At 42.9% G+C, this 26,018-nt stretch overlaps 8 protein-coding genes across 14 annotated transcripts; 3 read left to right on the plus strand and 5 right to left on the minus strand.

The window, feature by feature from the left end:
- Positions 1–17: 17 nt before the first annotated feature.
- On the minus strand, positions 18–4,166 carry LOC115771580. The gene is made up of 4 exons (XM_030717337.1): positions 3,775–4,166; positions 2,510–3,716; positions 1,231–1,857; positions 18–1,167 (listed from the first exon to the last, which is right to left on the minus strand). The coding sequence occupies exons 1-4, from the start codon at positions 3,855–3,857 to the stop codon at positions 247–249; spliced, it is 2,838 nt and encodes a 945-aa protein (XP_030573197.1). The 5' UTR covers positions 3,858–4,166; the 3' UTR covers positions 18–246.
- A 525-nt stretch (positions 4,167–4,691) lies between these two features.
- Positions 4,692–5,953, minus strand: LOC115771390 (histone chaperone asf1). Its single transcript, XM_030717075.1, has one exon. The coding sequence runs from the start codon at positions 5,548–5,550 to the stop codon at positions 4,891–4,893; it is 660 nt and encodes a 219-aa protein (XP_030572935.1). The 5' UTR covers positions 5,551–5,953; the 3' UTR covers positions 4,692–4,890.
- A 166-nt stretch (positions 5,954–6,119) lies between these two features.
- LOC115771388 (trafficking protein particle complex subunit 8) lies at positions 6,120–11,167 on the plus strand. The gene is made up of 8 exons (XM_030717073.1): positions 6,120–6,538; positions 6,767–6,928; positions 6,993–7,914; positions 8,015–8,263; positions 8,323–8,785; positions 8,843–9,758; positions 9,825–10,250; positions 10,318–11,167. The coding sequence occupies exons 1-8, from the start codon at positions 6,373–6,375 to the stop codon at positions 10,962–10,964; spliced, it is 3,951 nt and encodes a 1,316-aa protein (XP_030572933.1). The 5' UTR covers positions 6,120–6,372; the 3' UTR covers positions 10,965–11,167.
- A 92-nt stretch (positions 11,168–11,259) lies between these two features.
- LOC115771389 (uncharacterized protein C1450.15) lies at positions 11,260–12,301 on the minus strand. The gene has a single exon (XM_030717074.1). The coding sequence runs from the start codon at positions 12,217–12,219 to the stop codon at positions 11,509–11,511; it is 711 nt and encodes a 236-aa protein (XP_030572934.1). The 5' UTR covers positions 12,220–12,301; the 3' UTR covers positions 11,260–11,508.
- Positions 12,302–12,905: 604 nt separating this feature from the next.
- On the plus strand, positions 12,906–16,973 carry LOC115771397 (lon protease homolog, mitochondrial). Of its 4 annotated transcripts, none has more exons than XM_030717082.1 (9): positions 12,906–13,353; positions 13,415–13,673; positions 13,737–14,211; positions 14,441–14,594; positions 14,656–14,960; positions 15,021–15,443; positions 15,516–16,235; positions 16,322–16,511; positions 16,569–16,973. In XM_030717082.1, exons 1-9 carry the CDS (start codon positions 13,009–13,011, stop codon positions 16,815–16,817), a joined length of 3,120 nt encoding a protein of 1,039 aa, XP_030572942.1. In that variant the 5' UTR covers positions 12,906–13,008; the 3' UTR covers positions 16,818–16,973. The 4 variants fall into 4 exon arrangements, with proteins under 4 accessions (XP_030572942.1, XP_030572943.1, XP_030572945.1 ...); XM_030717083.1 differs by having other exon boundaries at positions 14,465–14,594; XM_030717085.1 differs by having other exon boundaries at positions 12,907–13,353; positions 13,791–14,211; positions 16,569–16,972.
- Positions 16,974–16,988: 15 nt separating this feature from the next.
- On the minus strand, positions 16,989–19,166 carry LOC115771398 (venom protease). Of its 2 annotated transcripts, XM_030717088.1 has the most exons (7): positions 19,082–19,166; positions 18,773–18,874; positions 18,535–18,707; positions 18,038–18,174; positions 17,649–17,982; positions 17,343–17,588; positions 16,989–17,279 (listed from the first exon to the last, which is right to left on the minus strand). In XM_030717088.1, the coding sequence occupies exons 2-7, from the start codon at positions 18,858–18,860 to the stop codon at positions 17,007–17,009; spliced, it is 1,251 nt and encodes a 416-aa protein (XP_030572948.1). In that variant the 5' UTR covers positions 18,861–18,874; positions 19,082–19,166; the 3' UTR covers positions 16,989–17,006. The 2 variants fall into 2 exon arrangements, with proteins under 2 accessions (XP_030572948.1, XP_030572947.1); XM_030717087.1 differs by lacking the exon at positions 19,082–19,166 and having other exon boundaries at positions 18,773–18,976.
- A 3,166-nt stretch (positions 19,167–22,332) lies between these two features.
- Positions 22,333–26,002, minus strand: LOC115771503. Of its 3 annotated transcripts, none has more exons than XM_030717231.1 (3): positions 25,694–26,002; positions 25,602–25,620; positions 22,333–23,732 (listed from the first exon to the last, which is right to left on the minus strand). In XM_030717231.1, exons 1-3 carry the CDS (start codon positions 25,895–25,897, stop codon positions 23,446–23,448), a joined length of 510 nt encoding a protein of 169 aa, XP_030573091.1. In that variant the 5' UTR covers positions 25,898–26,002; the 3' UTR covers positions 22,333–23,445. The 3 variants fall into 3 exon arrangements, 2 of the variants coding, with proteins under 2 accessions (XP_030573091.1, XP_030573090.1); XM_030717230.1 differs by having other exon boundaries at positions 22,333–23,747; XR_004018953.1 differs by lacking the exons at positions 25,602–25,620; positions 25,694–26,002 and adding an exon at positions 23,843–24,008 and having other exon boundaries at positions 23,666–23,747.
- Positions 23,874–25,682, plus strand: LOC115771504 (general odorant-binding protein lush). The gene is made up of 4 exons (XM_030717233.1): positions 23,874–23,889; positions 23,966–24,276; positions 24,339–24,489; positions 25,468–25,682. Exons 2-4 carry the CDS (start codon positions 24,019–24,021, stop codon positions 25,554–25,556), a joined length of 498 nt encoding a protein of 165 aa, XP_030573093.1. The 5' UTR covers positions 23,874–23,889; positions 23,966–24,018; the 3' UTR covers positions 25,557–25,682.
- Positions 26,003–26,018: the final 16 nt, after the last annotated feature.

The raw sequence follows: 26,018 nt of genomic DNA on the forward strand, positions 1-26,018 counted from the left end.
AACAAAAACCGAAAAAAGTAATCATTTAAGATATTTACTGATGGACCTTGAATAGATTTATATGTGGCTTACTTAGAGGCTTCCCCTTTTTGAGTAAGCGTTATAAATCCTATGAACGTACCCCAGATTGATTCACATTTAAATTAAATAGATCGTATTTACTGGATCTCTTTAGAACAAATTTTGAAGTTTCAAAATGTTAAAAGAAGAAAAAAAAAAATAATTAAAAACAGATTTTATTTGCATCTATGTTCCACGACCCAGAAACTGATCGAACTGCGGCGAGCACTGATCCATTCGTGAGCGCAGAATTCTTAAAGCTTTCGTTTCCCGCGAGTCAATCATAAAGCAGACCACCTCAAATTGCGTCTGGAAGGGCAACAGGCCGGCGGTGCCGTTGCTCAGATCCAAATGTCTAAAGCGATCAATGTTGCAGGTGCAACCATCGAATACATAAAACCTTACGGAAGTTGGCGCAGCTCGAGTCTGTCTCGGCTGCTTAAAGACCACATAATTGCCCCAAGGGGTTATGGTGAGCACCCGATTGGTTACTTTGAATGCGGAGTCCAGCAGGCGGTTCAGGCTCTCCACGGTGCCGCTTTCGGAGCCAGCGACGGCCAGATTATGTGGATATTTCGTGTAGACGGGATAGGATATCGATGCAGTCTTAGCACCTCCCTCCAAATGATGTTTATTCTGTGTCACTTTAACGGGCGGACAGCTCGCCGAAGCATCACCAGTTTTTCTCTGATTGGAAGTATACCTTGAGCATTGGCAACGACAGCAATTATCAAGCCGGAACTGTCTAATATTGATGGGGCGATACCTGGCACACAGTTTGGCTTCAAGCTCGGAAAACTTGCACTCCGTCAGAGGCGTTTTCACAAGCTGCGGCACTTTGGTGCCTTTAGCCGGCGCTTTCCTTTCCGCCAGAGGCTTTTCTCCATTCTGCAGCACTTCGATGCTTTCCTTTCTAGCCGGTGCTTTGATTTCCGTTTCCTTTTTGGACACAGGCGCAATTTCTATTGGCTTGGATTCCATCGCAGGAACGGACATTCGTTTATTTCGCGAAGGGCCGATAAGCTGAGCCATGGGAACTGGCTCTACTTTAGTGGACACACTTCCTGGTTTACCCTTAGTTAATGTTACTTGTTTTTTTCCTGGTGACTGTAAGGAACGTTTTTTAGAGCACAACATTATCTCGACTGATCTTTGAGAGCTTCAACTTACCGGTTGCCGTTTAGTACTAAGTTTCGCACTAGGAGGCTTACATTTGGTGTCCTGCTTGGCAGGCATTATAATCTCCATCTCCACCTGTTGCAAGGCCTCCTCCTCCTCACTCTCCTCATCCTCCTCAGAAGGTGGAGTATCGATCGTAAAGACCATTGTGTCTTCGGTCCTACTTATCACATCCGGCTCATAGTCGCTAATCTCAACCAGAAGCTTATCGCAGTTACCCAGCTGCTGGGGGAAATCGATGGGCTCGTTGAGCGGCTTTACCACACAGTAGGCATCTTCCGGCGTTGGCTTTAGGGCAAAACCTTGGGGGCACTTTTCTATATTCTTGATGCGCAGCACGTGAATATAGAAGATAGAATGCCGATTGGACTCCTTAAGCAGTTGATGGAACACATTGAGCATGGTAGTCAAATCCCGAAACATGCGCACCGTGGCACATTTGTCGGATTTGGTACCATCTTTGCTCGCCTTCTGACTGACCACTATATGCCGATAGGGATCGAGCAAATAGTAAAAGTTGTCCTTGCACCACAGAGCATACATTTGATTGTTGATCTGGAACAAAGCGTTGCCAAAGTCCCTCAGGATATGCCGGATCTCATATTCAAAATCGTTGCCCTAAGTGTGAAAAAAATATGTATATTGGAGAGAAAAAAGGAATTATTAATTAAATTCTTAGAATATAATTAACTATTCTAGTGAGATCAAATACCAATTATAAGGAACTCAGTAATATAAGCATGGCTGCAAATTCCCAAATATAAGCCTGCGAACCTGCTCTCCTGCATCCATAAACGCAACCTGGATTTATCTAATGTTTCCAAAATGTGAGTAAGAAAATTCCATTTTAGTTAATATTTGCCCATTCTAATGAAAATAATGCCTATTGTACATATTTTCATACAGAAATCGTGGGCTACATTTGATCTCTACCCGAAATTGGCATCTTTTAAATATAGTTAGATGAATCTATTGGTTGGGATCTAAGTTATTTAAGCCTTGGAGCTGACTCTAGTTTGAAAACTATTTTATTTTACTAAACTGATTTTGAACAATAATTTAGTTCGGTTCGGGTTTCGGTGGGTTCCAAGCCTTAAAATATCAATTGGGGGCAAAAATGCTTTAAAAGTAGAAGAAATAGGGTGCAAATATTTGTTAAAAAAAATTCAGCGAGTAACTTGGAAAACAATAAGATTAAAGGGAGGACGACAAACCGCAAGCTCTATAGCTTAGTTCTACCATACACAATTTGTACAGAATAAGCGCCCACCTGATATGTGAGGTCACAACGCCATTGGCCAGTGGCGACTTCCGGCATGAGCTTTATCTCCGCAACAAACTGTCCAAGGCGCAGCTGTGTGGGAAATTTGTCCAAGCTAATGGGCAAACGATCCTTCACATTTGCGCCCCAGCAACTGCGGCAGAGCTCGACCCCGTAACAGATGAGGCGATCAAACATGTTCGTATTCCAGGAGGCGGGATGATCGATATGGGATGCCAAAATGCCAGCCACGCCTACTATAATGCTGCAGTAATTGCGCACCGCTGCCTCCGGATTCAGCGAGAGATGCAGATTGCTCTTGAGATAGGCATAATCATTGCTGATGACATTATACTCAAGATCGCGCTGATTGGTATCCCGTAGAAATGTCCGGCCATCGGGGGTAACCAGTCGCACTACGGCCAACTCACGTATGCTAAACTCGCCGTTTGGATTGTCGCCACTTAGATTGCTTATCAGATGGACCACATTGTCCAGGGTCTGCAGACAAACCAACATGGTCACACCAGGTCGAACGCTGACCAAGTCATCGGGTCGTCGACCCTTGACGTCCATCACAAAGTACAATTGGCGCCGGCGCCAGATCAACAGATAGCCGGCCTTGTGCAGCAGGAGGCAGTAATGGGCATTCTGAAAGAAGCTGTGCAGCACCTGTTTAAGATTCTTCATAATGTGCGTTGGCCGCAGATCCACTGCCTCGTCCTCGTTGCCCAGATAGGGCGGCCTTAGTTCGAGCGTGAAGTCATGGCCCTCTAGTTTGAAGCTGCGCGTGATGTGCTGCTCGATGCAGGTGTAGACGGAGGACTTGTGCTGCGGCCCATCGGCGGTGTCCTCGGAGCTGGTTTGGAATAGTTCTTCGCCCTCGATGAGCAATTTTTCAATGTTATCGGTGCGCCACTCCTCCTCGGGCAGCACGTAAATCAAAGCGAACGCCTTTAGATATGTGGCATAGTCCTGGGCAATTGTGGAAGCGTGCAGCTCCTCCTCGAGGCAATTGCAGCGTCGCGCTAACGGCGCACGGGAACAGGTAAGACCTATGGCCGCACCCACCGAATCGGGTTCCACATCGGAGCGTGTTTTGGATTTATTTCCCTTGCAATTGAGCTTAATACGGCTTTTCGGCTGCTTTTCATTTAATTCCTTGCAGACCTTGTGATGATTGGGGTCATCCAAGTTATGGCCCACGTACTTACAGCTGGGCGGAAGAGATATGTTTTAGGGACTTGTTATACACCTGTATTCACATTATACACCTGAGAGTCTCTCCGTTCTTGCTGAATATTGAAGGATTCTGACTGCAATTGACACTATTTTGCCACTTTTTTACAAATGACATATTTGCCAAATTTGGAAAACCAATATTTGCATATAAATTTTTTTTTTCGAATTTTTGTGGAATTCCAAAGATTGGTCAATAGTACAACAAATAGAATAGTTTTTAATTTTTAGAATTTTAAATTTCTCTGTTGAGTTTAAACACAAATACGAACAACTAATTTACATTTTTTATTGTGCAATGTACACCTCGGCAGTTCTCAATAACTATTTGTAATCCCAAACGTGAACATTCGGCTATCTTTGGCACGCCGCCGATTAAACACCCTTTTATTACTAAGGCTTACGATTTGAGGTATTTGACGAGAATAGTGAGATTGTAATTGCTGAGTTTGATAAAGGTAACTTGATAAACCAAAAAGATTTTCACTTTACTAGAGCGATTAGTTTTCATAGAAATACAGAAGGACTCAGGGACATGGACACATAATGTTGATCAAGACTGTCTATATATATATAACATATAATTTGTAATATACATAAAATTTATTGTTTATAGCCAGATGTCTCCTATGCAGTTCACATACGAAATGAAACAAAATTAGAATACCCAATAAAAGGGTATAAAACGGAATTTAATTTGTGATCTTTAACGGACGTTTATTTGATTGGTCGATTAATTTCAGAGCTTTCAAATAATGACTAATACAATCGATTTATTATTGTTATCGATTAATATTGTGCCTGTACCAATCGAAAACACGTATCGCAATGTATGACAACATCGTTTGCAAAAATCCAAAACAAACAATTTATGCAAATTATGACATATTTAATTTATAATTAATTCTTCGATTTAGTTAACCCACAAAAGAACATCCAATCGAGTCGAGAGTGGTGTTTCTTAAGGATTTATTTAATTAACAGCGATGAGGTTTAAATTACATTACTTAATTAATGGGACCGAAGCTTGTGTTTGGGCGGGGGGCTTACAAGTCTTTGCCACTGCGTATTTGTGAGTGTAGTGTGTATGTGTATGTATGTGTGTGTGTGTAAGTGATTGTTACAGTTAAACTGCTGTCGCTGGCGCGGCTTCAACATTCCATGGCAAGTGAATTGGAGTTCTCGTTGAGCGCCTTGACGCCATTCTCCATGGGCATGGCCAGGCTGTTGTCATCCATGGCCGCCTCATGGTGAGCGGACGCCGACGATGTTGTCGGCCCATCGTCGTGCATCATGTGGCCATCGTGTCCGTTCTCATGGCCGTTGCCATTGCTACTGCTATGGCCATCGTCCCAGTTGATTTTGAAGCGTGTGACGCGCGGCTTGCTGGCCAGGATGTTACGTGTCAGCTTGTCGAAGAGCGGCTTGGGCGGCGGATTTTCGCGCATCTCTTGATCGGCATAGTCGTTGTTCACATAGTAACCAACACGCACAAATTCCTGGCCGCGATACGAACAGGTCAGTAGAACAATTGTGACGCCGACCGCATCTGGTTCTGGAATTTTGCTAACATCTGGCGGATCGGCTTGGAAGACGAATATGTGACGGCCCTCGGGCACCGGGCCAACGTATATAGTGTCCAGCACTTGGTCATACTCCTCAGACTCCGCGGAGCCCACGTAGATCATTTTCCATTCGAGATCCTCTTTCAGCTCCTCAATGCATTCGAATGTCAATTCGAACTGAAACGGATTGAAAAAGCTGCTAGGATTGTCCAGCACCACAACGTTGGTAATGTGCACCTTAGCCATGCTGACTGTACGCGCGGGGGCCAAAGACTTCTCTAGACAAAGATGACGCTGAGCGGCGCGCTTTTTTGTTCGTTTTGTGTCGTGCGCTGTTGAACGAATTCAAAATGTTTACTCAAAATCAACGAGCGCTAAAGAAAGTTTGTTCTGAGTCGGCACGTATTTTCTCATCAATAAATTTTAGAATTTCTCAATGTTTTCAAATTTATTTTGCGGTGTGTTGCAAAAAATGCAGCAATTAAACTCAGTAGACAGCCAATGACAGCAGCTGATAGAAGCCTTTCCCGCCAATTCCAGCTGTCAATACACGTTCAGTCTGCACGATACGACACAGTGTATGTCTGGCAACGTTGAAAATACTAACAGCTTTTATTTACGTACATTAAAAAAGGGACTGTAATTCCATTATACACCTTGATGACCATTAATAAATATATGATGTTAAGAATATTACTGCAAAAATGTAGACAATCATAAATGAGTGATAAGGAAAGCATTCTGAATTGAGGCGGATGCAAGCAATGCTACAGATGTTAGGCCAGCTTGTCAGTTCTAAATGTTTTCATTAAGACGTAAAGATACAGACAACCCAAACCTGGTTACAATTCACTAACAAACAATATAAGAACGTTATTATGCTACTTTTATTAACCATTTACTCAAAGTGCCGTTTGTGTGGCTATATTGAACTTTAAATATCAGTGTGACCAGCTGTAGTATATAGCCAAATTTCAAACTCGCTAAACTAATTTTGGTCACACCGCGAGTGATTGGCCGATTTGGGAGGTGTTTGTTTTTGTGTTAATATAAACCAAAATATAAAATATGATACATCTGACAGGCCAAAACTATAATGCACGTGATATAATTAAGAACATATTTTCACCATTGATTGGCGTGCTGAGCAGCAACTTGGCCGATGAGATATGTCATCGCAACAACTTGTCCTTCGTGGAGCTGCTGCAGCCGTTTGCCAAGCTGCCCAATGACGGTGAGTGAAGAAAACTAACGGGGTATACAGGAAGCATGGAGGAGGAAACTTGCAGCAACAGAAGTAACTTAAAGGACGAAAGACAATTTATTAATGGATCCTTAACCTAGGAGAGTGCCAGTGCTGGGTTTGCCAATCCCAACTCTAGCATAGCTACTGAATTGGACGAAATGAAACTTTTAGTGATCTTTATATTAAATATACATTTTCCATTTGGCTGACCCACAGCGCACTTTCGGGATGTATCCGGAACGACTGTCTCTGTGCGTGGCCTGCGTCTCAATTTCTGTGACGTGGACTGGCGTCCACCACAAACCGTGCTGGCGCGGAAAATGCTCAACGAGTCGGTGACGAATGCGCACAATGAAAAAACAAGGATCGCCACAATTGGTATTATGACTTGAAATTTATTCGAAATGTGCGCTTTAGTCACGCTAACACATATATTTTGCAGCTGGCATCGATCTGGAGGTGCCCACAGCGGAGCCTTGGTTTGAGCAATGGCGTGAAACCTTCTTGACTGTACAGTTTCCGGCGGAGCACGAGTTTACACGTCATTTGTTAAGCTGCCTGCTTGTGTTGTCCAGCGCCGACACACAGATTGTTGATACAGCCCATAAACTGACGCAGCGCGTACAGCAAATGCAAAACATAACGCCACAGAAGCTGCCCAAATGGTTCCAGCCCACGGAGGTGCTTAACAGCTACGTGGTGCTGCACGAAGCTAGCCAGGGGGATCTCTCCAAAGCGCAGCAAGGCTTTGAGCTCCTGAAGTCTACTTTTGGTGACAATAAGTGCTTCCTAGTTTCGATCAACTCCAACGAGGGAAACAGCACCAGCGATATACAGGACTTATGGACGCACTATATTAAACGGCAGCCGAAGGCCGATCAGACAACATCCAGTGAACTCAGTGCGCCCAAATCACCACAAGAAGCTGTCTCGGTGATAAGCATGCCGGCAATGCAAATGTCTCAGTTAATGGATAGCCAGGTAGCACAGGAAAACGATCTCACCATGCTGCATCCGCTGAGTCCCATGCAAGAGAGCGCCACCGAGGCCATCAACTCCAAGTTCAGCATCAGCAGCGAAAGCATCTACTCGCAGACAATCAATCCGAATGTCTGGGCCAACGAGATGGATGCGGATGCACCGCATGGCGGCTGCCTGGCTGCACGCGATGTTGATAATTTGCGTCACTTTGTGCAGGATTATGCGGTGCGTGCTTTGATACCCTACGTTGAGCATCTGGTGGTCACACTCAGCGAAGGAGTCACAAATAAAAAGGGTGTCAGCAAATCGCTGCTAAGTGCCACAAAACGTTGGTTCGTCACCAGCAAGCCCGGGGCTGGTGCCAACAATCAAAATGCTGTCATGTAAGTCGCAATTAATGTACAATGACTAGAAAGAATCGGCTAGCGTGATGTTAGGAGGATGCACATATTAAACTAAAAACTGCCTTTACACAATTCACAGCTATACGAATGAATCCGCGGAGCTGCAAACGCGCAAACTGGGCGATCTATACTTTATGTTTGGACACTATAATCTGGCCTTTCAGTCGTATCACCAGGCCAAGCGGGACTTTAATGCGGACTCCGCCTGGCAATACTATGCGGGTGCTTTAGAAATGGCTGCACTGTCAGCCTTTATGCTGGGAACAGCGCATCGCAAGACTTACGACTACATGGAGGATGCCATCGTATGCTATTTGACTGTGTGCAAGTAAGTAATCTAACTTACAAGTTACTTCAACAAAATCTACTTCTTTTCATTTATCACAGGCTTCAGCAATTTGCCACACGTGCCACGCTGCTGAGCATGGAATGCTTAAAGACGGCGCGCCAGTACGGTGAGGTGGCCAAGCAGCTGATACGCATGACCAGCGAGGAATCGGATCTGCGTTCTGCGCTGCTGCTCGAGCAGGCAGCATATTGTTTTCTGGTTACACAGCCGCCCATGCATCGCAAGTATGCATTTCACATTGTGCTCGCCGGCAATCGGTATTCTCGGGCGGGGCAACGAAAGCACGCCTATCGCTGCTATCGTCAGGCCTATCAGGTATTTCAGCAGCGCCAGTGGAGTCTAGCCGAGGATCACATTCAATACACGGTGGCTAAGCAGGCGTATATGCTGAAGCAGCTGGAGGAGGCGAGTCGCTCTTTTGCCCATCTGTTGCGTCCAGGCAGCCTGCAGAGTGCCCAGCAGCAGAGTAGCTTTCTAAAGGAGTACATACAAACGCAAAATGTAATTATTTTTCCTCCATTGCTTATTCGTTAATTTACTCTGTTTAATATATTCCAGGAGTTACTCAAGCGCAGTCCGGAGCTTGGTCTCTTGCCACACGCTTTGCCTCAAGTTGTCCAGTCATCGGTACGCGTGCTGACACTTGTGCAGCCGCCCAGCTTGCAGCCGCCACAAGTGCCAGCCAGCAACATAGATATAAACTCGAATTTGACCGCTGACGAATCAATTTGGCACAAGATTGAGGAAATGCTGGTCATCACAGCCGCATCCAATAAGCCGTTTGTATTTAAGCCTTCGCGTTATTTATACACGAAGCAACAGCCGGCCACGGAATGTCCGCTGGCCGTGCAGGGAGAGCCCATTGAGTTGGCCGTGACGTTGTCCAACAGTGTTCGCTGTCCTATTACGTTGTCAGACATTGATCTGCTCTGGCGGCTCACGCTGGACAATGAGGAGGTACTCTCCAATCTCTGCGTATACGAGCAATCGTCGGACAGTGCCAGCAAAGCGGCTGTAAGTGCGGCCATCAAAACCAGCTGTCTGTCAGCCTTAGAGCTGGCGGAACAGGCAAATCAACTACTGCACTTCAAGCTAACACCCAAGCTTACCGGTCGATTATCCATACTGGGCGTGGTCTGTCGCGTCGCTGCCAAGGCGGAACCAACAGCCAGTTTGATGGGTCTTTTGCAGTTTGAGACACAACGCATTAAGCCTTCGATGGCCAAACAATCCTCCCAGACCCTGCTGGACAACAGGCTGAGCATTAAGCTAGTGCCGCAGGTGCCTTCCCTGAGCGTCAGCTTTAGTCCAGTTCCCAGCGAGTTGCTGGCTGGTGAAATTGTTCCCGTTTCGATAACGCTGCGTAATTTGGGTATATCGCCAATCGAGGAAATATACTTGGGCTGCGATAATCCGCGTTGGCTGACCCTACTCGACCAACAGAATACTGAAATGCCACTAACTATACTGAGCTGTAAGTGAATGATCTTTAAGTTAACCATGTGAGCGTACTAAACCTTTTCATGCTGCTTTTTTACAGCACTGCGAAACCTCTCGAATGAAAAGCTGGTCAAGGATAAGGAAATACGACGTCAGCACGTTTTCCGATTGCTGCAGCGCCCTGGGCAGGCTGCACTGGATGCACAACAGGGACACACAATATCCATGTGGCTGCAGGCACCGCATACCGCTGGCGCCTTTACCCTACGCCTTCTCTTTTACTATGCACTCCCAGCTGCTGCGAATGCACACATAAAATATCGCCTGGTTCGACATATTTGGCAAGTGCAGGTGCAGAGTTGCCTGCAGGCGGAAGCCACTTGTGTGATCAGTAATGCCGTGACCCGCGAACTGGGTCTAGATGTTAGCCTAAGAAATGTGCATGCGGCACATTCAACGGAAGTGTATATTAATTCTTTGTCCTTGTACTCCAGGGAGTATTCGTTGAAGCCACGAAATTTATATAGTAAGTCAACTTGAAACCAAGAGGCTACAAATTTCGAAATAATGCTATTCGTTTAAATTTCCTGCAGTTATGAACAACATGGAATTGTGCGCTGGCCAAGCTGGTGCCCATTGCCTCAAATCGGTCAAATGTTTCAGCTTTCAGTGTCGACTGCAGGGAAAAGAGATGGATGAACTACAAGATATGCCGACACTCCAAACCCTGTTTCAAACACGCTTGTCACGCATAGATATTATGCCAGCACAGCATGCGCAGCAATTGGAGCAACATGCGCCTCAACTACAGGAACCGCACAGCTTTCTGGCCAACGAGGAAACCGTTTACTTCAACACAAACATAAGTACGGAGGAGTTCAATGCCAGCATTGCTAGCTATGAGCCACATGCCACCATAGCGCTCAACTGGAGTGCGCTAGTTCAACGAGACGATGTGCAGCGTGTGGCCAGCGGTCTGCATTTCATAAAGCTGTATAATCTCTACGAAACCGGCAGCTGTCCAGCCGTTGGTGAAGCTTTGCTTTGGCGTCGACAGTCCACAAGCGAGTCACATAACAAGCGCGAATTCCAATTGCCAGAAGATGCTGCTGGCAATGAAGCTGCCAGCGAGCCATTGGCCGATGATGACATGGCCGACTTCTGGGAGCCGAACGAACACTATGTGGCTCAGCGCTGTCTGCTCGAGGATGAGACATTTGTGCTATCAGTCAGAGCCTAGGTAAGCTGAATAACGTTCCAAATATTGTGTCTTTTGCATGTGATTATACAGATCTACATAGCTAATAAATTGATTGTTAATCGACATGTTATAATACATATAAGATACCTGCAAGCACTGGATGAAGCACACACATTGTTTAAGACATAAACTAATTTAATTTTGCAATGGTATACGAGAACTGAACTTAAGTCTCGGAGATCCCGGAGTCGATCGACTTAGTCCCTTCTCCTTGTCTTTTACACTTGTTCAATTATTTATAAAGTTATTGTTGGAATCAGGACACATAAGAAAATGTCTATAGACGAAGATGTGTTAATTGTTAGTTTATTAGTTGATTGATTTAAAAATGAATTAATTGTACATGCTAATAGATTGCTTACTCATGTAACATTAAAGTATTGTTAATTGCTTTTTTGGTATATGTATGTAAATCATAAGCTGTTGACTAGACAACGATGCGGTTTGCTTCAATAGATGTGGATGTGATGGCAGCGCAACGTAAATTTCTTGGTGGCAGGATATATTGATTACATTATTGGATTCAAGCACGTTTCTTGCTCATGTAAACGCGGCCGCACGCATACAAGACATGCGTGCAAGCATAAATATTGCCCAGAGCGCTGCCCAGCAGGGCGCCAATCACATTTGGTATGGGATAAGCCTGCCAGTCACGTCCCCAGTCCAGCGGGGCCACTACGCTGCCAGCCCAAGCGCCCAGGATACCGCCGAGCGCATTGTACTTGAACAGATGCAACGCCGTATCCTCGCATTTGGTTATAAAGTCTGGCTTCTCACAGAAACACACCTGTAAAGCGCCACCGCCGCCGAGTAGGAAAACTGTAGGGGAAACCGTTAAGAGTGTCATCAGCAGCGACAGCACAAACGTCTGCTCGTAGTTAGCCAACACTGGTGCACCCAGAATGATGCAGATGAAGGCGTAGAGCAGGGTGCACAAAAATTGCAACGTTAGACCACCGAGCAATTCGCGTGGCGTGAAATATGACGCCTTTTTCTGGCGCTGCTTGACCGTCAGCACGCCATCCTCAATGCGTCCAAAGAAGCGGGCTAGTATTACTTTGAGCAGTTCGCCAATGAACACAATTGGTACAATCAGTGAATCCCAAAAGCTGCCCAGATGTGCCCAATTCCGACGGTACTGCATGTAGGTCATGCATATCAGTATTGTGGCCAGGCTAAGTGACACATGGAAGAGCTGGTGTTTGGTCTTTTGTTGATCGAAACGTGATACCATATTGCCCACAAAACACGCAAAGTTGCAAGTATTTTTCTATTTACTTTCGATTTAGCTAAGGATGTGTTGCAAGCGACAAGTCGACAGTTCGATATGTGGTAGTGATGTGTAAATATTACAAAATACCGATGAATAGAACAAAGAAAAGATTTACTACGTTGTTAATTTGAACTAAACCAAGTTCAATAACAAATGTTCCGAAGAAACCAGCCACCATGAGCCCCAATCCAACGGCTTATCTTATCATATCTGGTAGATGACAATTTCGGGTATACATTAAATTTAACCCAAAGCTCCTCATCTTCTGCATGAAATATTTTAAGTAGAACGGGTAAATTTAAATAGAAAGTTAAGTTGTTTCATTCAAATTTAAAAAAAAGATTTCGAAATAAGGCTGAAGTCCAAAGGATGTGTAAAATCGGGCTCATATGTCGAACCAATACAATTACCGAGCAAGAGTAGGTGCCGAATAAAGCGAACAATGATAAATTATTGATTATTCATTATGTTAAGAAAGTGCGAAAACTGAAAATGACACAAGTAATTTAAATTTATTTAAATCTAGAGTAGCCTCTAGTTTTGGAGCGCATGAACCAGATTATTAACCAAGCTAAATGTTAAAATATATATCGATATCAAATATCGATTGTTTTGCAGCTAATTTGTCGCGCGGTGCTGTCATTTCATCAGCGCTATCACATAATCATTTTACACTTTAATTCTTTGCTGCTCCGGCACTTGTTTTTTTTTATTAATTGGCATTCGTTTGTGCACAGAATCAATTGCAAAATGTTCACACGTGTCATACGTGTTCGCTCAATGCTGCGCGGCTTATCCACGGCAGTTGCCTGCACACGCAATCGTCATACCCAAAATTGCATGGTGGAATACTTCAACGAGGTGCGATTGCTGCGATACAAGGGAGCTGTGTCTGGGATGCAGCCACAGCGCTTCTTTAGCCGAAAACGGGGCGATAACGAAGATGACCTAATGGGCGAGCCCGAACTTTTGGCTGATCACCGTGACTCGCAACAGCTGCCGGCGACCGTTGCCGTTCCGGATGTGTGGCCGCACGTGCCGATGTTGGCGATGCGACGAAATCCTCTATTTCCGCGTTTCATGAAGATCGTCGAGGTTGGTTGATTGAACTCGAAATCGATTATTATTTATTAACGCGCTTGTTTCTTTTGCATAGATCTCGAATCCAATAATAATGGATCTGTTGCGTCGCAAGGTGAAGCTAAATCAGCCGTATGTAGGCGTGTTCCTTAAGAAATCCGACGGAGAAGAGGAGATCATACACAAGCTGGACGATGTCTATTCTGTGGGCACATTTGCTCAAATCCAGGAGCTACAAGATTTGGGCGATAAGCTGCGCATGGTGGTTGTCGCGCATCGACGCATTAAAATAACCGGCCAAGTTGTGGATGATGTGCAGCCACCTACTAAGCCAGGTAAATGCCAGATATAAACACTACCCAAATATTGTGACAATCGCGTCGTCTCTCAACTCCCAGTGAAAATGACTACTTTGCATTATCCACTATTTAATATAAAATTACGCATCCCAGCTGAAGATCAATCGACTGGTGCGGCTGATGCAACAGCAAAATCAGCCAGTCGAAGTGCACGCAAGTCCCGCGGACGCACCCCACGGCGACAAGCACACAAAATAAACGATGCAGCCAGTGCTGGGGAGCTTGCGCAGCGCCAAACGCTGGAGCCACCGCTGCCCAGTGGACGTGTGGAATCAACGGAACCACCTAAACCGACCAAGCCACTGGAAGATCTTGCAAAACCACCAACAGCTGATAGTGCTGGTAAGAGCACGGAAACGTCTACAGCCGCTCCGCCTACTGCGCCGCCCGTTCTCATTGTGGAAGTGGAGAATGTTAAGCAGCCGGCGTACAAGCAAACCGAAGAGGTCAAAGCTCTGACACAGGAGATTATCAAGACTTTGCGCGATATTATCACCATGAATCCTTTATACAGGTAAGAGCCAATCTTCAGATCAGCGAAGTTTTATAATATAGCCATATTTCAACATTTCGCACTAAATCGAATGCCGCTTCTAGACATTTCTTTAGCCGTATTATGTAATACTTTGTATGGTAAATAGTTTTGGTATTTTTAATACGACTTGAATCGAGCTAACTTATATAAATTTTGCTTTTCAAGCATTTTGCATGATCAGCATACTACTAGTTCATTTACCTAATAGGAATGCCGATTTTTGTTATTATAGAGAAAGCTTACAGCAAATGCTGCATCAGAATCAGCGAGTGGTTGATAATCCTATATACTTATGTGACTTGGGCGCCTCATTGTCCGCTGGCGAACCAGCCGAACTGCAGAAAATTCTGGAAGAAACAGATGTAAGCATTTGATATATGTTCTGTGCCTTTCACTAAGCCCATCCCAATTTGTTTCCTATAGATACCACAACGTCTTCTGCTCGCACTGGCGTTGCTCAAAAAGGAATTGGAGCTATCACGGCTGCAGCAAAAGATTGGTCGCGAAGTGGAAGAGAAGGTTAAGCAGCAGCACCGAAAATACATACTCCAGGAGCAGCTGAAGGTCATTAAAAAGGAGCTGGGTATTGAGAAAGACGATAAGGATGCCATTGGCGAAAAATATCGCGAAAAACTCAAAGACAAAACTGTGCCGGAAAGCATCAAAACTGTTATTGACGAAGAGCTGACCAAGTTAAATTTCTTGGAAAGTCACAGCTCGGAATTTAAGTGAGTCGCCAGCTTTTACATATCAATACATAGCTCACTAATTTGCTGTCTTCATTCTAGTGTTACACGAAACTATTTGGACTGGCTCACCTCATTGCCTTGGGGCGTCATTAGTCCCGAGAATTTATGCCTTGAAAAAGCCACCGAAATTTTAAACAACGATCACTATGGCATGGAAGACATTAAGAAACGTATCTTGGAGTTCATTGCTGTCAGCTCTCTCAAGGGTACTACGCAAGGCAAAATTTTATGCTTCCACGGGCCGCCAGGCGTTGGCAAAACGAGCATAGCAAAGTCTATAGCACGCGCCTTAAATCGCGAGTACTTCCGCTTCAGCGTCGGTGGCATGACGGATGTGGCAGAGATTAAGGGTCATCGTCGCACCTATGTGGGCGCCATGCCTGGTAAACTTATACAGTGCCTGAAAAAGACCAAAACGGAAAATCCATTGGTGCTTATCGATGAGGTTGACAAGATTGGCAAGTGAGTAAACAAAGGATTTATATAATCGATTAGATGTGGCTAATATACATTTATTTTTCACTCAAACCACAGAGGTTATCAGGGTGATCCTAGCTCTGCCCTGTTGGAGCTGTTAGATCCCGAACAAAATTCCAATTTTCTTGACCATTATTTGGATGTGCCCGTGGATCTGTCGCGTGTGTTATTTATTTGCACAGCGAATGTGATAGATACCATACCCGAACCTCTGCGCGATCGCATGGAACTCATCGAAATGTCCGGATACGTTGCTGAAGAGAAGGTGGCAATTGCGCGACAATACCTGATACCACAGGCTATGAATGACTGTGGTCTAACGGAAAAGCAGATCAACATTACGGAAGATGCGCTTAACATGCTGATACGCAGCTATTGCCGTGAATCTGGTGTGCGTAATTTGCAGAAGCAGATCGAGAAAGTCATACGCAAGGTTGCCTTCCGCCTGGTCAAGAAGGAGGGCGAAGAGTTTCCTGTGAATGCCGATAATTTAACAACGTTTTTGGGCAAGCAAGTCTTCAGTTCCGATCGCATGTACAACGTAACCCCAGCTGGTGTTGTAATGGGCTTGGCCTGGACAGCAATGGGTGGTTCGTCCTTATACATTGAAACCTCCAGGCGTCACATACGAGCTGAGAAACCTGAAACTAACGCCGGAGTTTTACATTTGACTGGTAATTTGGGCGATGTGATGAAGGAATCTGCACAAATTGCTTTGACCGTGGCGCGAAACTTTTTGTATACGCATGACTCAAAGAACAAGTTCCTGGAGCAGGAGTAAGTAACAATCATTAACAATCATTATATTTGTTTAATTAATATCTCATCTCATCATCTAATAACTCATCTATTGGACTTGACAGACACATTCACCTGCACGTGCCTGAAGGATCTACGCCAAAAGATGGACCCAGCGCTGGTGTTACCATAATCACGGCCTTAATTTCGCTGGCCACCGGGAAGCCAGTGCGTCCGGATGTAGCAATGACGGGTGAGGTCTCCTTAAAGGGCAAGGTTTTGACAGTGGGCGGAATTAAGGAGAAGACCATTGCGGTAAGTCCGTTCGAAACCAATTTTAGGCAAAATCAATTTCAATAATTTATTTTATAGGCTCGTCGCAGCGGCGTCACCTGCCTTATTTTGCCAGCTGACAATAAAAAGGACTTTGAGGAGCTACCCAGCTTCATAACCGATGGCTTGGAAGTGCACTTTGCCAGCGAATACGAGGATGTCTATAGGATTGCCTTTGGAGACGCAAAGTTGACGGCATTGCAAAGCGAACCTGACAGTACATCTGAGACGGCGCGTATGAAGATACCAAGCGCAGCCACAGCGACTGCAAAACCTCACAGCACATAGTCTTAGCCACTAAGTTTAGGCTAAGCTTTGGGTTGGGCCTAGGGGACACACACTGAGTTCACATATACCACTTAGATATGGCTAATGTTAACCAATTTTTAGTATTTACATAGGTATATGTATTTAGAGCAAAGCATTTGTTAAGCTAATGCCAAGTAAATTGATTGTAAATTTTAATATATGCTCATCTTATATATCCGCATTGGCTATGACCCACTCCAGATAGCGATCAACGCGCGTGTAGATGCCTGGATGCTTCGGTTCGCCACAGCGCAAGCCCCAGGAGACAATACCAATGGTGACCCAGCGCTGATTTGGCAACTGCACGAGCAACGGACCACCGCTATCACCCTGACAGCTATCTAGGCCACCCTCTGGCAGTCCAGCGCAAAGGGCCGTATCCGGTATATGATCCACAATGGCCGCTTGGCAATCCGATTGCTTCCATATCGGCAAACTTGCCTACAAAACGGCAAAGACAAATATTGTTTTGAATGGCAGACTCGTGACTGTTGACAGGCTTACCTCCATGAGTATCTTGGAGTGTGGACCATTAAAATCGAGTGTACCCCAGCCCATGACAATGCCATTGCGTCCTGTCCAATCTTCGTTTAGCGGCGGCATGCATATTGGCCATATGTATGTATTGAACAGTGTCGGCCGCTCGATGCGTATGATGGCAATATCGTTTTCGTATGTTGTTGGATTATAGTCGATATGGAGCACCATGTTACCAATGCGAAAGTCGCGCGCGCGCGTCTCATTCAATTGCTGTTCGAATTGGACAAAATTTTTGTTAACATTTCAGAAAAAAGTTTCATCTATATTTACATGCGTATTGTACTCGCCCAGTCGTACAAATATGTCCTCCTTGGGACACTTGTACAGGCAATGGGCCGCCGTTAACACATGACGATCTGTAATGAGCACACCGCCGCACCAGACGTAGGTATAGCCCTGGCGAAGCAACGCCACCATCCAGGGCCATTCATCGGACTCCGCTGGACGTCCGCCACTTATTCTAGGGAATTGCCGTGTGGTAATGCCGCATCCCCTGCTCTCTGGACGATTGATAATGCGCGGTTCGTCATCAGCGGAGCTGCTCGCAATCTGTGGACTAAAACGTGACGCAGTCGACTGATCCGTACAGCAAATACCAATAGTACTATAAAAACGAATCAAGTTTAAAGTGAGCTTTAGTTATATAGTGTAGCTGTTACCTTTTCTCAATAACGCACAACTGGGAGACCAAACGCCAGACATCATCCTTCAGCTCCGGCATGCGGCAGTAAATTATGTGCCGACAGCGACCGGTTTCGCCTAGCGACGTGCGACAGGCACCAAAATCCTTGTTTTCCTGCAAAGTTTAAGGTGTTAACAGACTCGCTTGGAATTATGGCTGCGAACCCAAAAGGAAGCCTCTGTAGTTGGAGCCTTTCGTTTGCCCACATTCATGCACCCAGGTTATTGTACAGTTTTCCCTTTATACCTAATTTTTAATTACAACTTTTTTTTTTAGAAAACAGGCTCAAGTTATATAATCTTTTGGTTTAAAGTCATGGAGCCCAAAGAGTTAACGTTTCAACCAACTAGTTCGGAACTTGGAACCGTGAGGTAAAACCTGTCTGATCTTAAACTAGTTATTATATCATTTTAATTTTATGGCAATATGATCATAAGATTTTCTTAGTTGTGGCTTATAAAGTTGATTACATACCAGTATTGGGGAAGCACTTTCAGCTGGTGCCTGTCGCTTGCTTAAACGATGACGTGCTAAGAAATTGGATATGCCGGCATTGTCATTATCATTACTAGCATTAGTCCGGTTGTATTGCCTATTCTCTGCGGCACCCCACACGAACTCTTCATTGTCGTCCAGATCCAGCAGATCTGTGGCACAAAAGCAACCAGGAATCAATAAAGAAATTGTTCACTACTCCAGCAACTGAACCCACCAATGTACTCCGTAGAGTAGCTTTTGGCCAGCGACAGCTCATATCTGAAGCTGAGCAGCAATGCGAATATTAGATGTAAGCACTTCATCGTTGCCTTGAAAACTGAATGCGAAAAAAGTATATATTTTTCTCGCAAATGAAATTGAAATTTTTATCGCGTGCCGCTTCCGTTGCCAGCAAGCGTAATTGTGTTTTCGTACGACTCTAGAGAAGCTGATGGAGCTGAACGTAGTGTCTCAGATTTTCGCTGCCTCTCTCGTATATTTCTCTCTGTCCTCTCCAAGCCGAGCTTGGATTGCAATGGCTCACCTTGCTTATGAACTTGTTTGAGGCGTTGACACTTTTGATTTATCCTTATAAAATGAATTTTTTGTATGATGTTTTCAAGTCACGTCTTTAAAGTAAGCAGAGAAGAGCCCGACGAGATACTTTAATACCGAGAGCTCAAGCTCTCGAGAGCGTTTAAACAAGACTCCGACACTGACTGCCTCTTTATATTAATACATATATTTGATTATTGTATTTATGGTATATAGTTGGGCTTATCAGAGAGCAGCTCTTATATGCCGGTCCCTTTTAATGCTTATGAGCTTTGGAGTAAGACCCAGTTTCCATTGCATGTTGACGACCTACCCATATTTGAAGATAATCCATATCCCAAGCTAATGTTTGGGCAACATTTACTTCACCTGACATTGTTGCCCATAAACTCAGTGAACGTGTTGTGCATTGTTAATGATGCGGTTCGTCGGGTTTGGGTTTCCATAGAAGTCGATTTAACAATTACCAAAGAGTATATAAATAGCTGGCTAATTCTACATTTAATTGCCTTATATCAAAGCCCAGTGTCAGTTATACATCAAATAATAGATAAATCACATAAACCGGAATGAGAGAAGAAAATGTCGTGAGAAAGAAGACGACCGAACAAAGCAAGAAAATTATTCATTAATACGTTAGTTTATTAACTAAGCACAACTTAAGGCTATAAATTATTGAGTGCTTCGATAAGCATCAGAAAATATATCAAAAAATGTAGATCAGAGCGACAATACAATATAAATCTATCCCAATTATATCAGTGAAATAGCATATTGAAACATTGTCACAATTTATTGCTGATATTTTGTTGTTAACTAAATACAACAGTATTTAGTGCACAATATTATATATTACACATTAATCTAGACGGAAAACCATGAACAAAAATCCCAACCTCGTAAAAATCGGATGAGATTTGGCCGAGTTATGGGGCTGAGAAGTTTAGAACCATGTCTAGAGACGAATCTTGGGGCAAGATTTTGACATGAATTTCGACCAAAAAATCGGTGTTCAGCTTTTCATGCCAGATTAATCTAGAAGGAAAACCATGAACAAAAAGCCCAACCTCGTAAAAATCGGATGAGATTTGGCCGAGTTATGGGGCTGAGAAGTTTAGAACAATGTCTAGAGACGAATCTTGGGGCAAGATTTTGACATGAATTTCGACCAAAAAATCGGTGTTCAGATTTTCATGCCAGATTAATCTAGAAGGAAAATCATGAACAAAAAGCCCAACCTCGTAAAAATCAGATGAGATTTGGCCGAGTTATGGGGGTGGTAGGTTTTGACCCATGTCTAGAGACGAATTTGGGGCAAGATTTTGACATGAATTTCGACCAAAAAATCGGTGTTTAGATTTTAATGCCAGATTAATCTAGAAGGAAAACCATGAACAAAAAGCCCAACCTCGTAAAAATCGGATGAGATTTGGCCGAGTTATGGGGCTGAGAAGTTTAGAACCATGTCTAGAGACGAATCTTGGGGCAAGATTTTGACATGAATTTCGACCAAAAAATCGGAGTTCAGATTTTAATGCCAGATTAATCTAGAATGAAACCCATGAACAAAAATCCCAACCTCGTAAAAATCGGATGAGATTTGGCCGAGTTATGGGGCTGAGAAGTTTAGAACCATGTCTAGAGACGAATCTTGGGGCAAGATTTTGACATGAATTTCGACCAAAAAATCGGTGTTCAGATTTTCATGCCAGATTAATCTAGAAGGAAAACCATGAACAAAAAGACCAACCTCGTAAAAATCGGATGAGATTTGGCCGAGTTATGGGACTGAGAAGTTTAGAACCATGTCTAGAGACTAATCTTGGGGCAAGATTTTGACATGAACTTCGACCAAAAAATCGGTGTTCAGATTTTAATGACAGATTAATCTAGAAGGAAAATCATGAACAAAAAGCCCAACCTCGTAAAAATCAGATGAGATTTGGCCGAGTTATGGGGGTCGTAAGTTTTGAACCATGTCTAGAGACGAATCTTGGGGCAAGATTTTGACATGAATTTCGACCAAAAAATCGGAGTTCAGATTTTAGTGCCAGATTAATCTAGAATGAAACCCATGAACAAAAAGCCCAACCTCGTAAAAATCGGATGAGATTTGGCCGAGTTATGGGGCTGAGAAGTTTAGAACAATGTCTAGAGACGAATCTTGGGGCAAGATTTTGACATGAATTTCGACCAAAAAATCGGAGTTCAGATTTTAATGCCAGATTAATCTAGAATGAAACCCATGAACAAAAAGCCCAACCTCGTAAAAATCGGATGAGATTTGGCCGAGTTATGGGGCTGAGAAGTTTAGAACAATGTCTAGAGACGAATCTTGGGGCAAGATTTTGACATGAATTTCGACCAAAAAATCGGTGTTCAGATTTTCATGCCAGATTAATCTAGAAGGAAAATCATGAACAAAAAGCCCAACCTCGTAAAAATCAGATGAGATTTGGCCGAGTTATGGGGGTCGTAAGTTTTGAACCATGTCTAGAGACGAATCTTGGGGCAAGATTTTGACATGAATTTCGACCAAAAAATCGGAGTTCAGATTTTAGTGCCAGATTAATCTAGAATGAAACCCATGAACAAAAAGCCCAACCTCGTAAAAATCGGATGAGATTTGGCCGAGTTATGGGGCTGAGAAGTTTAGAACAATGTCTAGAGACGAATCTTGGGGCAAGATTTTGACATGAATTTCGACCAAAAAATCGGAGTTCAGATTTTAATGCCAGATTAATCTAGAATGAAACCCATGAACAAAAAGCCCAACCTCGTAAAAATCGGATGAGATTTGGCCGAGTTATGGGGCTGAGAAGTTTAGAACAATGTCTAGAGACGAATCTTGGGGCAAGATTTTGACATGAATTTCGACCAAAAAATCGGTGTTCAGATTTTCATGCCAGATTAATCTAGAAGGAAAATCATGAACAAAAAGCCCAACCTCGTAAAAATCAGATGAGATTTGGCCGAGTTATGGGGGTCGTAAGTTTTGAACCATGTCTAGAGACGAATCTTGGGGCAAGATTTGGACATGAATTTCGACCAAAAAATCGTGTAATACAACAGTATTTAGTGCACAATATTATATATTACACATATATTTAAGCAACACACATAAACTTAAGCTAACAAATTAACGTATCCTTTTTCTTTATTGGGACATCAAAAAGAATTTCTACAGGCGTTTAGTGTTACATATAAAAATCGCTTTTTTGCTTATATCTTTTTTTTTTTTTTTTGGTTTTTGGTATAGATTATTTTTTACGTAGTCTCCAAAAAGGGTTTCACAAAAATATAGATAGAGTGTGTTGTGCGGAAACCTCTGCGACGTATAGAAAGTCGTACGGTATTGCGGTGTAAATAACTAAATTAATCTAAGTTTATAAGTTTATATATGTATATAAAATCAGTACACATTTATTTGCTTGTATATATATATAATATTAGACTCTTGGTTTTTGAGAACATTCACTACTACACACACAGCTAAATAGGTTCATATACACATCTATATAATCGGGTTTCAATACAAATATAAACGCGTGTAAATTGTATAGTTATAGTTTAGGTGGAATGGGAAAGATCTGACATTATTATTCGGCTCTGTTTATCATATAATGCTTTCATTGATTGTGCTGTACGTGAACTTTTGATAGAGGAAGTGTTTTAGATGAGATCTTTCTTTTATACTTTTGATAAGTTAATTTTGTTTTCAATAATTTTTTGTTATTTTTTTTTTTAATTTTTAATCTAGAAGTTGCTTGTGCTTTTTGCAGTCGAATTAATATTTATGTTGCTTTTTTTTGGATCACATTTAGGTTAACAAAGCATAAAGTAATGTGTTTATAGATGTACAATTATAGTTTTTGATTGGAATTGGATACAGTTTCGGTGCCCTAGAAGGGAGCTTGCGAATGGAGGGGAAGACTTAAATTGTGCATTTTCCATGTTGAGCAAAGCAAATACATATTTTATAAAATGCTAGTCTTATTAATAGTTTCAACTGCTGCAGTGAAGGTAGTTCAACGAAAATGAATATTTGATCAAATTATTGGGAGATTAGTTCTATTTAGTTCTAGTGCACTGCAGCAGGTTGAGGGTTGTATGTAAATTGAATAGCTATCAAACAAGGAATTAATCTTGGCAGCACTGAAATTGTTGTCGAGTGTTAGATTATTCGTATTTTTAACAGTAATTGCTCAATTTTCAATCATATGCTTATAATGCCTAGAACTATATTGTTCATTTAAGCATTGTATTAATGATGTGGACTTCCATTTTGATCTTCTTGTTTTGATTATGTTCCGTGAACTCAACATGGACTACTTTGCTTTTGATTGTTGGAGCTTAGTCCACCAGTCGAACGCCCGCCTCCACATCGTCGGCCATGGTTACGCCCTTGGACTTCTTTTTGCCATCCGCCGATGGCTTCTTCTTGCTGAGCACCAGTGTCTCGGGCTCATCCTGCGATTGTTGACGCTTGCCACCAGCTGCTCCGCTGCTGGCACCATTGCTGCGTAGCTTGAAGCGTGTCGTGGCAGCGGCCGCATTGTTGTTGGCACAATTGCAGATGGCATCGAAGATGCGCACCACAAAGCCGCGGGCACGGTTAACCACTTTGCCGTTCTTAAAATCTGGTATGGCGAAACCTAACAAGATTAGTGCCAAGGCAGTCATATGAAAATATAAAATAAAAGGGTTCGGTGAGCGATTGACGAGAAAAGTGCAACAAAAACATATTCACATGCGATTGAGGAAATAAAAGCAAACTCAGAATGAAGCTATCACAGAGTAAATAACAATTTTCATTAATGTCACTTTTAATTGTTGACCTGTCACTCTGACTTGCCACGCCCCTGCCCCAAAGCAAGCTTATAAAACGGGCCGTGCAACACATATTTAACGCAATTGCGTGTCATCATGAGGCTTAACAAATACAAGGATCCATTGCCGCTGCTCGTTCACTCGCCCAATTGCCGCCGGTACAGATCCTGGCAGCTGCTGCTCGGCCTGCTGCTTCTGTGGCCAGAACTCTGCGGAGGTGTGAATATGCAGCAGTTTATACAATCTCTGGACATGATGCGCAACGGATGCATGGTAAAATTTAAGGTGCCAATAGAGATACTGAATCGCATACGCGATGGCGATTTTGACATGGAGCCCAATCAAGATTTGCTGGTGAGTCGGTCAACCAGGCCATAGAGTCTAGCAGCTGGTATACAATTTGTTTTTTTTTTTAGTGCTATACGAAATGCGTGGCACAGCTGGCGGGAGTTTTGACCAAAAAGGGTGAATTTAGTGTGTCCAAGGCCTTTGCTCAGGTACCCATCATTCTGCCACCTGAGCTGCAGACGCCAGCAAAAAATGCTCTCACCCATTGCAAGGAAGCACGTAAGTACAGTAGAAACTCACTAAATTGCACCATAAATTCCGAAAGTAGATGTCAACGGTTCAAATGTTTCACAGTGCGGTTACCTTATTTAAAATAGGAGTTGTTGATAAAGAGACTTTTCTCTGATGCTAACAAATGATTATCTGGCAAACAAATTATATTAAAGATTTAAAAACAAAGAGTTTAAATTTAAAACCTCTAGAGTAGCTAATTAAATAAATCCAATTTTTAATTATCAACTGTTATAATCATAATCCGAAATCTTCAATAATTCAATTAACTAAAAAAGCTATATCATTTTTAAATAATTATGTTATAAAAATACGATTGCAAAATACTTTTCTGTGCATCTAATTAAAATCAAAATTATGCGAAATATAGTTAGAAAAATAATAGTTCGTTTTTTCCCACCGTCTGAACTAGGCGCAATAAATTTTGGAATTTTATTTAGAATCCTCAAACAAAATCCTAACAAAAAAGAACCTAGCCAAATAAAAGAAACAATTGTCTTCCCATCAGATCGTATCCGTTAAATCTATAACAATATATTAGTTCGACGTGTGTCAGATGAATCTCGCATTGATAATTGGTCAGTTCGTTTTTGAAAATACGAAGGAATTACAAATTTTAAACCTTTATCTTAAAATTTTCACAATTAGCCTTATAACATAAATTGGAATGCATTGAAACGGATAGAAAACCAGCTAGATATAGCTTTAAAATGGCTATAATATGGGTCTGAGAGATCTGCTCTCATACAAGGTTGTACAAAAGTTCATGTTAGTAGGTTACCTAAAATATCATTCTTAAATTTGTACTGGATTTTTCAGAGTGTAAAAGATTTTAAGCATGTTTTTTACCTATTAACTTTTTAATATCTGGTTGGGATCGTAGAGAACCAAAATTTGAACTGCTGATTTCCACTAAATCTTTAGCTGAACCCCACATCAATATACAAATATTTAATTTGATTGCAGAGAATGCCCACAAGGACACATGCGCGAAGGTCTTCTACATAAGCAAGTGCATGGCGGACTTTGATCGTGCACACTTTAAGTTTCCATAGCAATAAAAGAGGTAACATTTTCAGAATATTGGGCATTCTACTTACTCTGTCGCTTCTCCTTGCCCTGTGGAAGAAGAAAGTGCGTGTTTGCAATGCATTAAACGTTCGATTTAACGGAAAATAAATGTTTAGCCAACCTGTTGCAATTTGTGCGCCTCGAGCGCACGTTTATTGGCCTCCGTTTCAGCGCGTTGGGCCACCTCATCGATGAACTCGTGCAGGATGGCCATGTTGTTGGGATTCTGTTTAAATTGCTCGATGCGCGCCTCCAGCGATTCCGTTTCGATTTTGTTCACACTGTCTGGTGAGGCGGGCTCGGGTTCCGCAAATCTTGCGTGCATTTTTTATGTATTTAATTGAATACTTGGAAAATATTTTAAAAATTTCCTGCCACTCTTGAGCTTTGCCCTTGTCTAAAACACACACACACACATACACACTGATTCGGTATGTACAAGGAGT

This window comes from Drosophila novamexicana, unplaced genomic scaffold (assembly GCF_003285875.2).
Source record: "Drosophila novamexicana strain 15010-1031.04,08,12 unplaced genomic scaffold, DnovRS2.1 tig00000072-arrow-arrow-pilon, whole genome shotgun sequence".
NCBI classification, from domain to species: Eukaryota; Metazoa; Arthropoda; class Insecta; order Diptera; family Drosophilidae; genus Drosophila; species Drosophila novamexicana.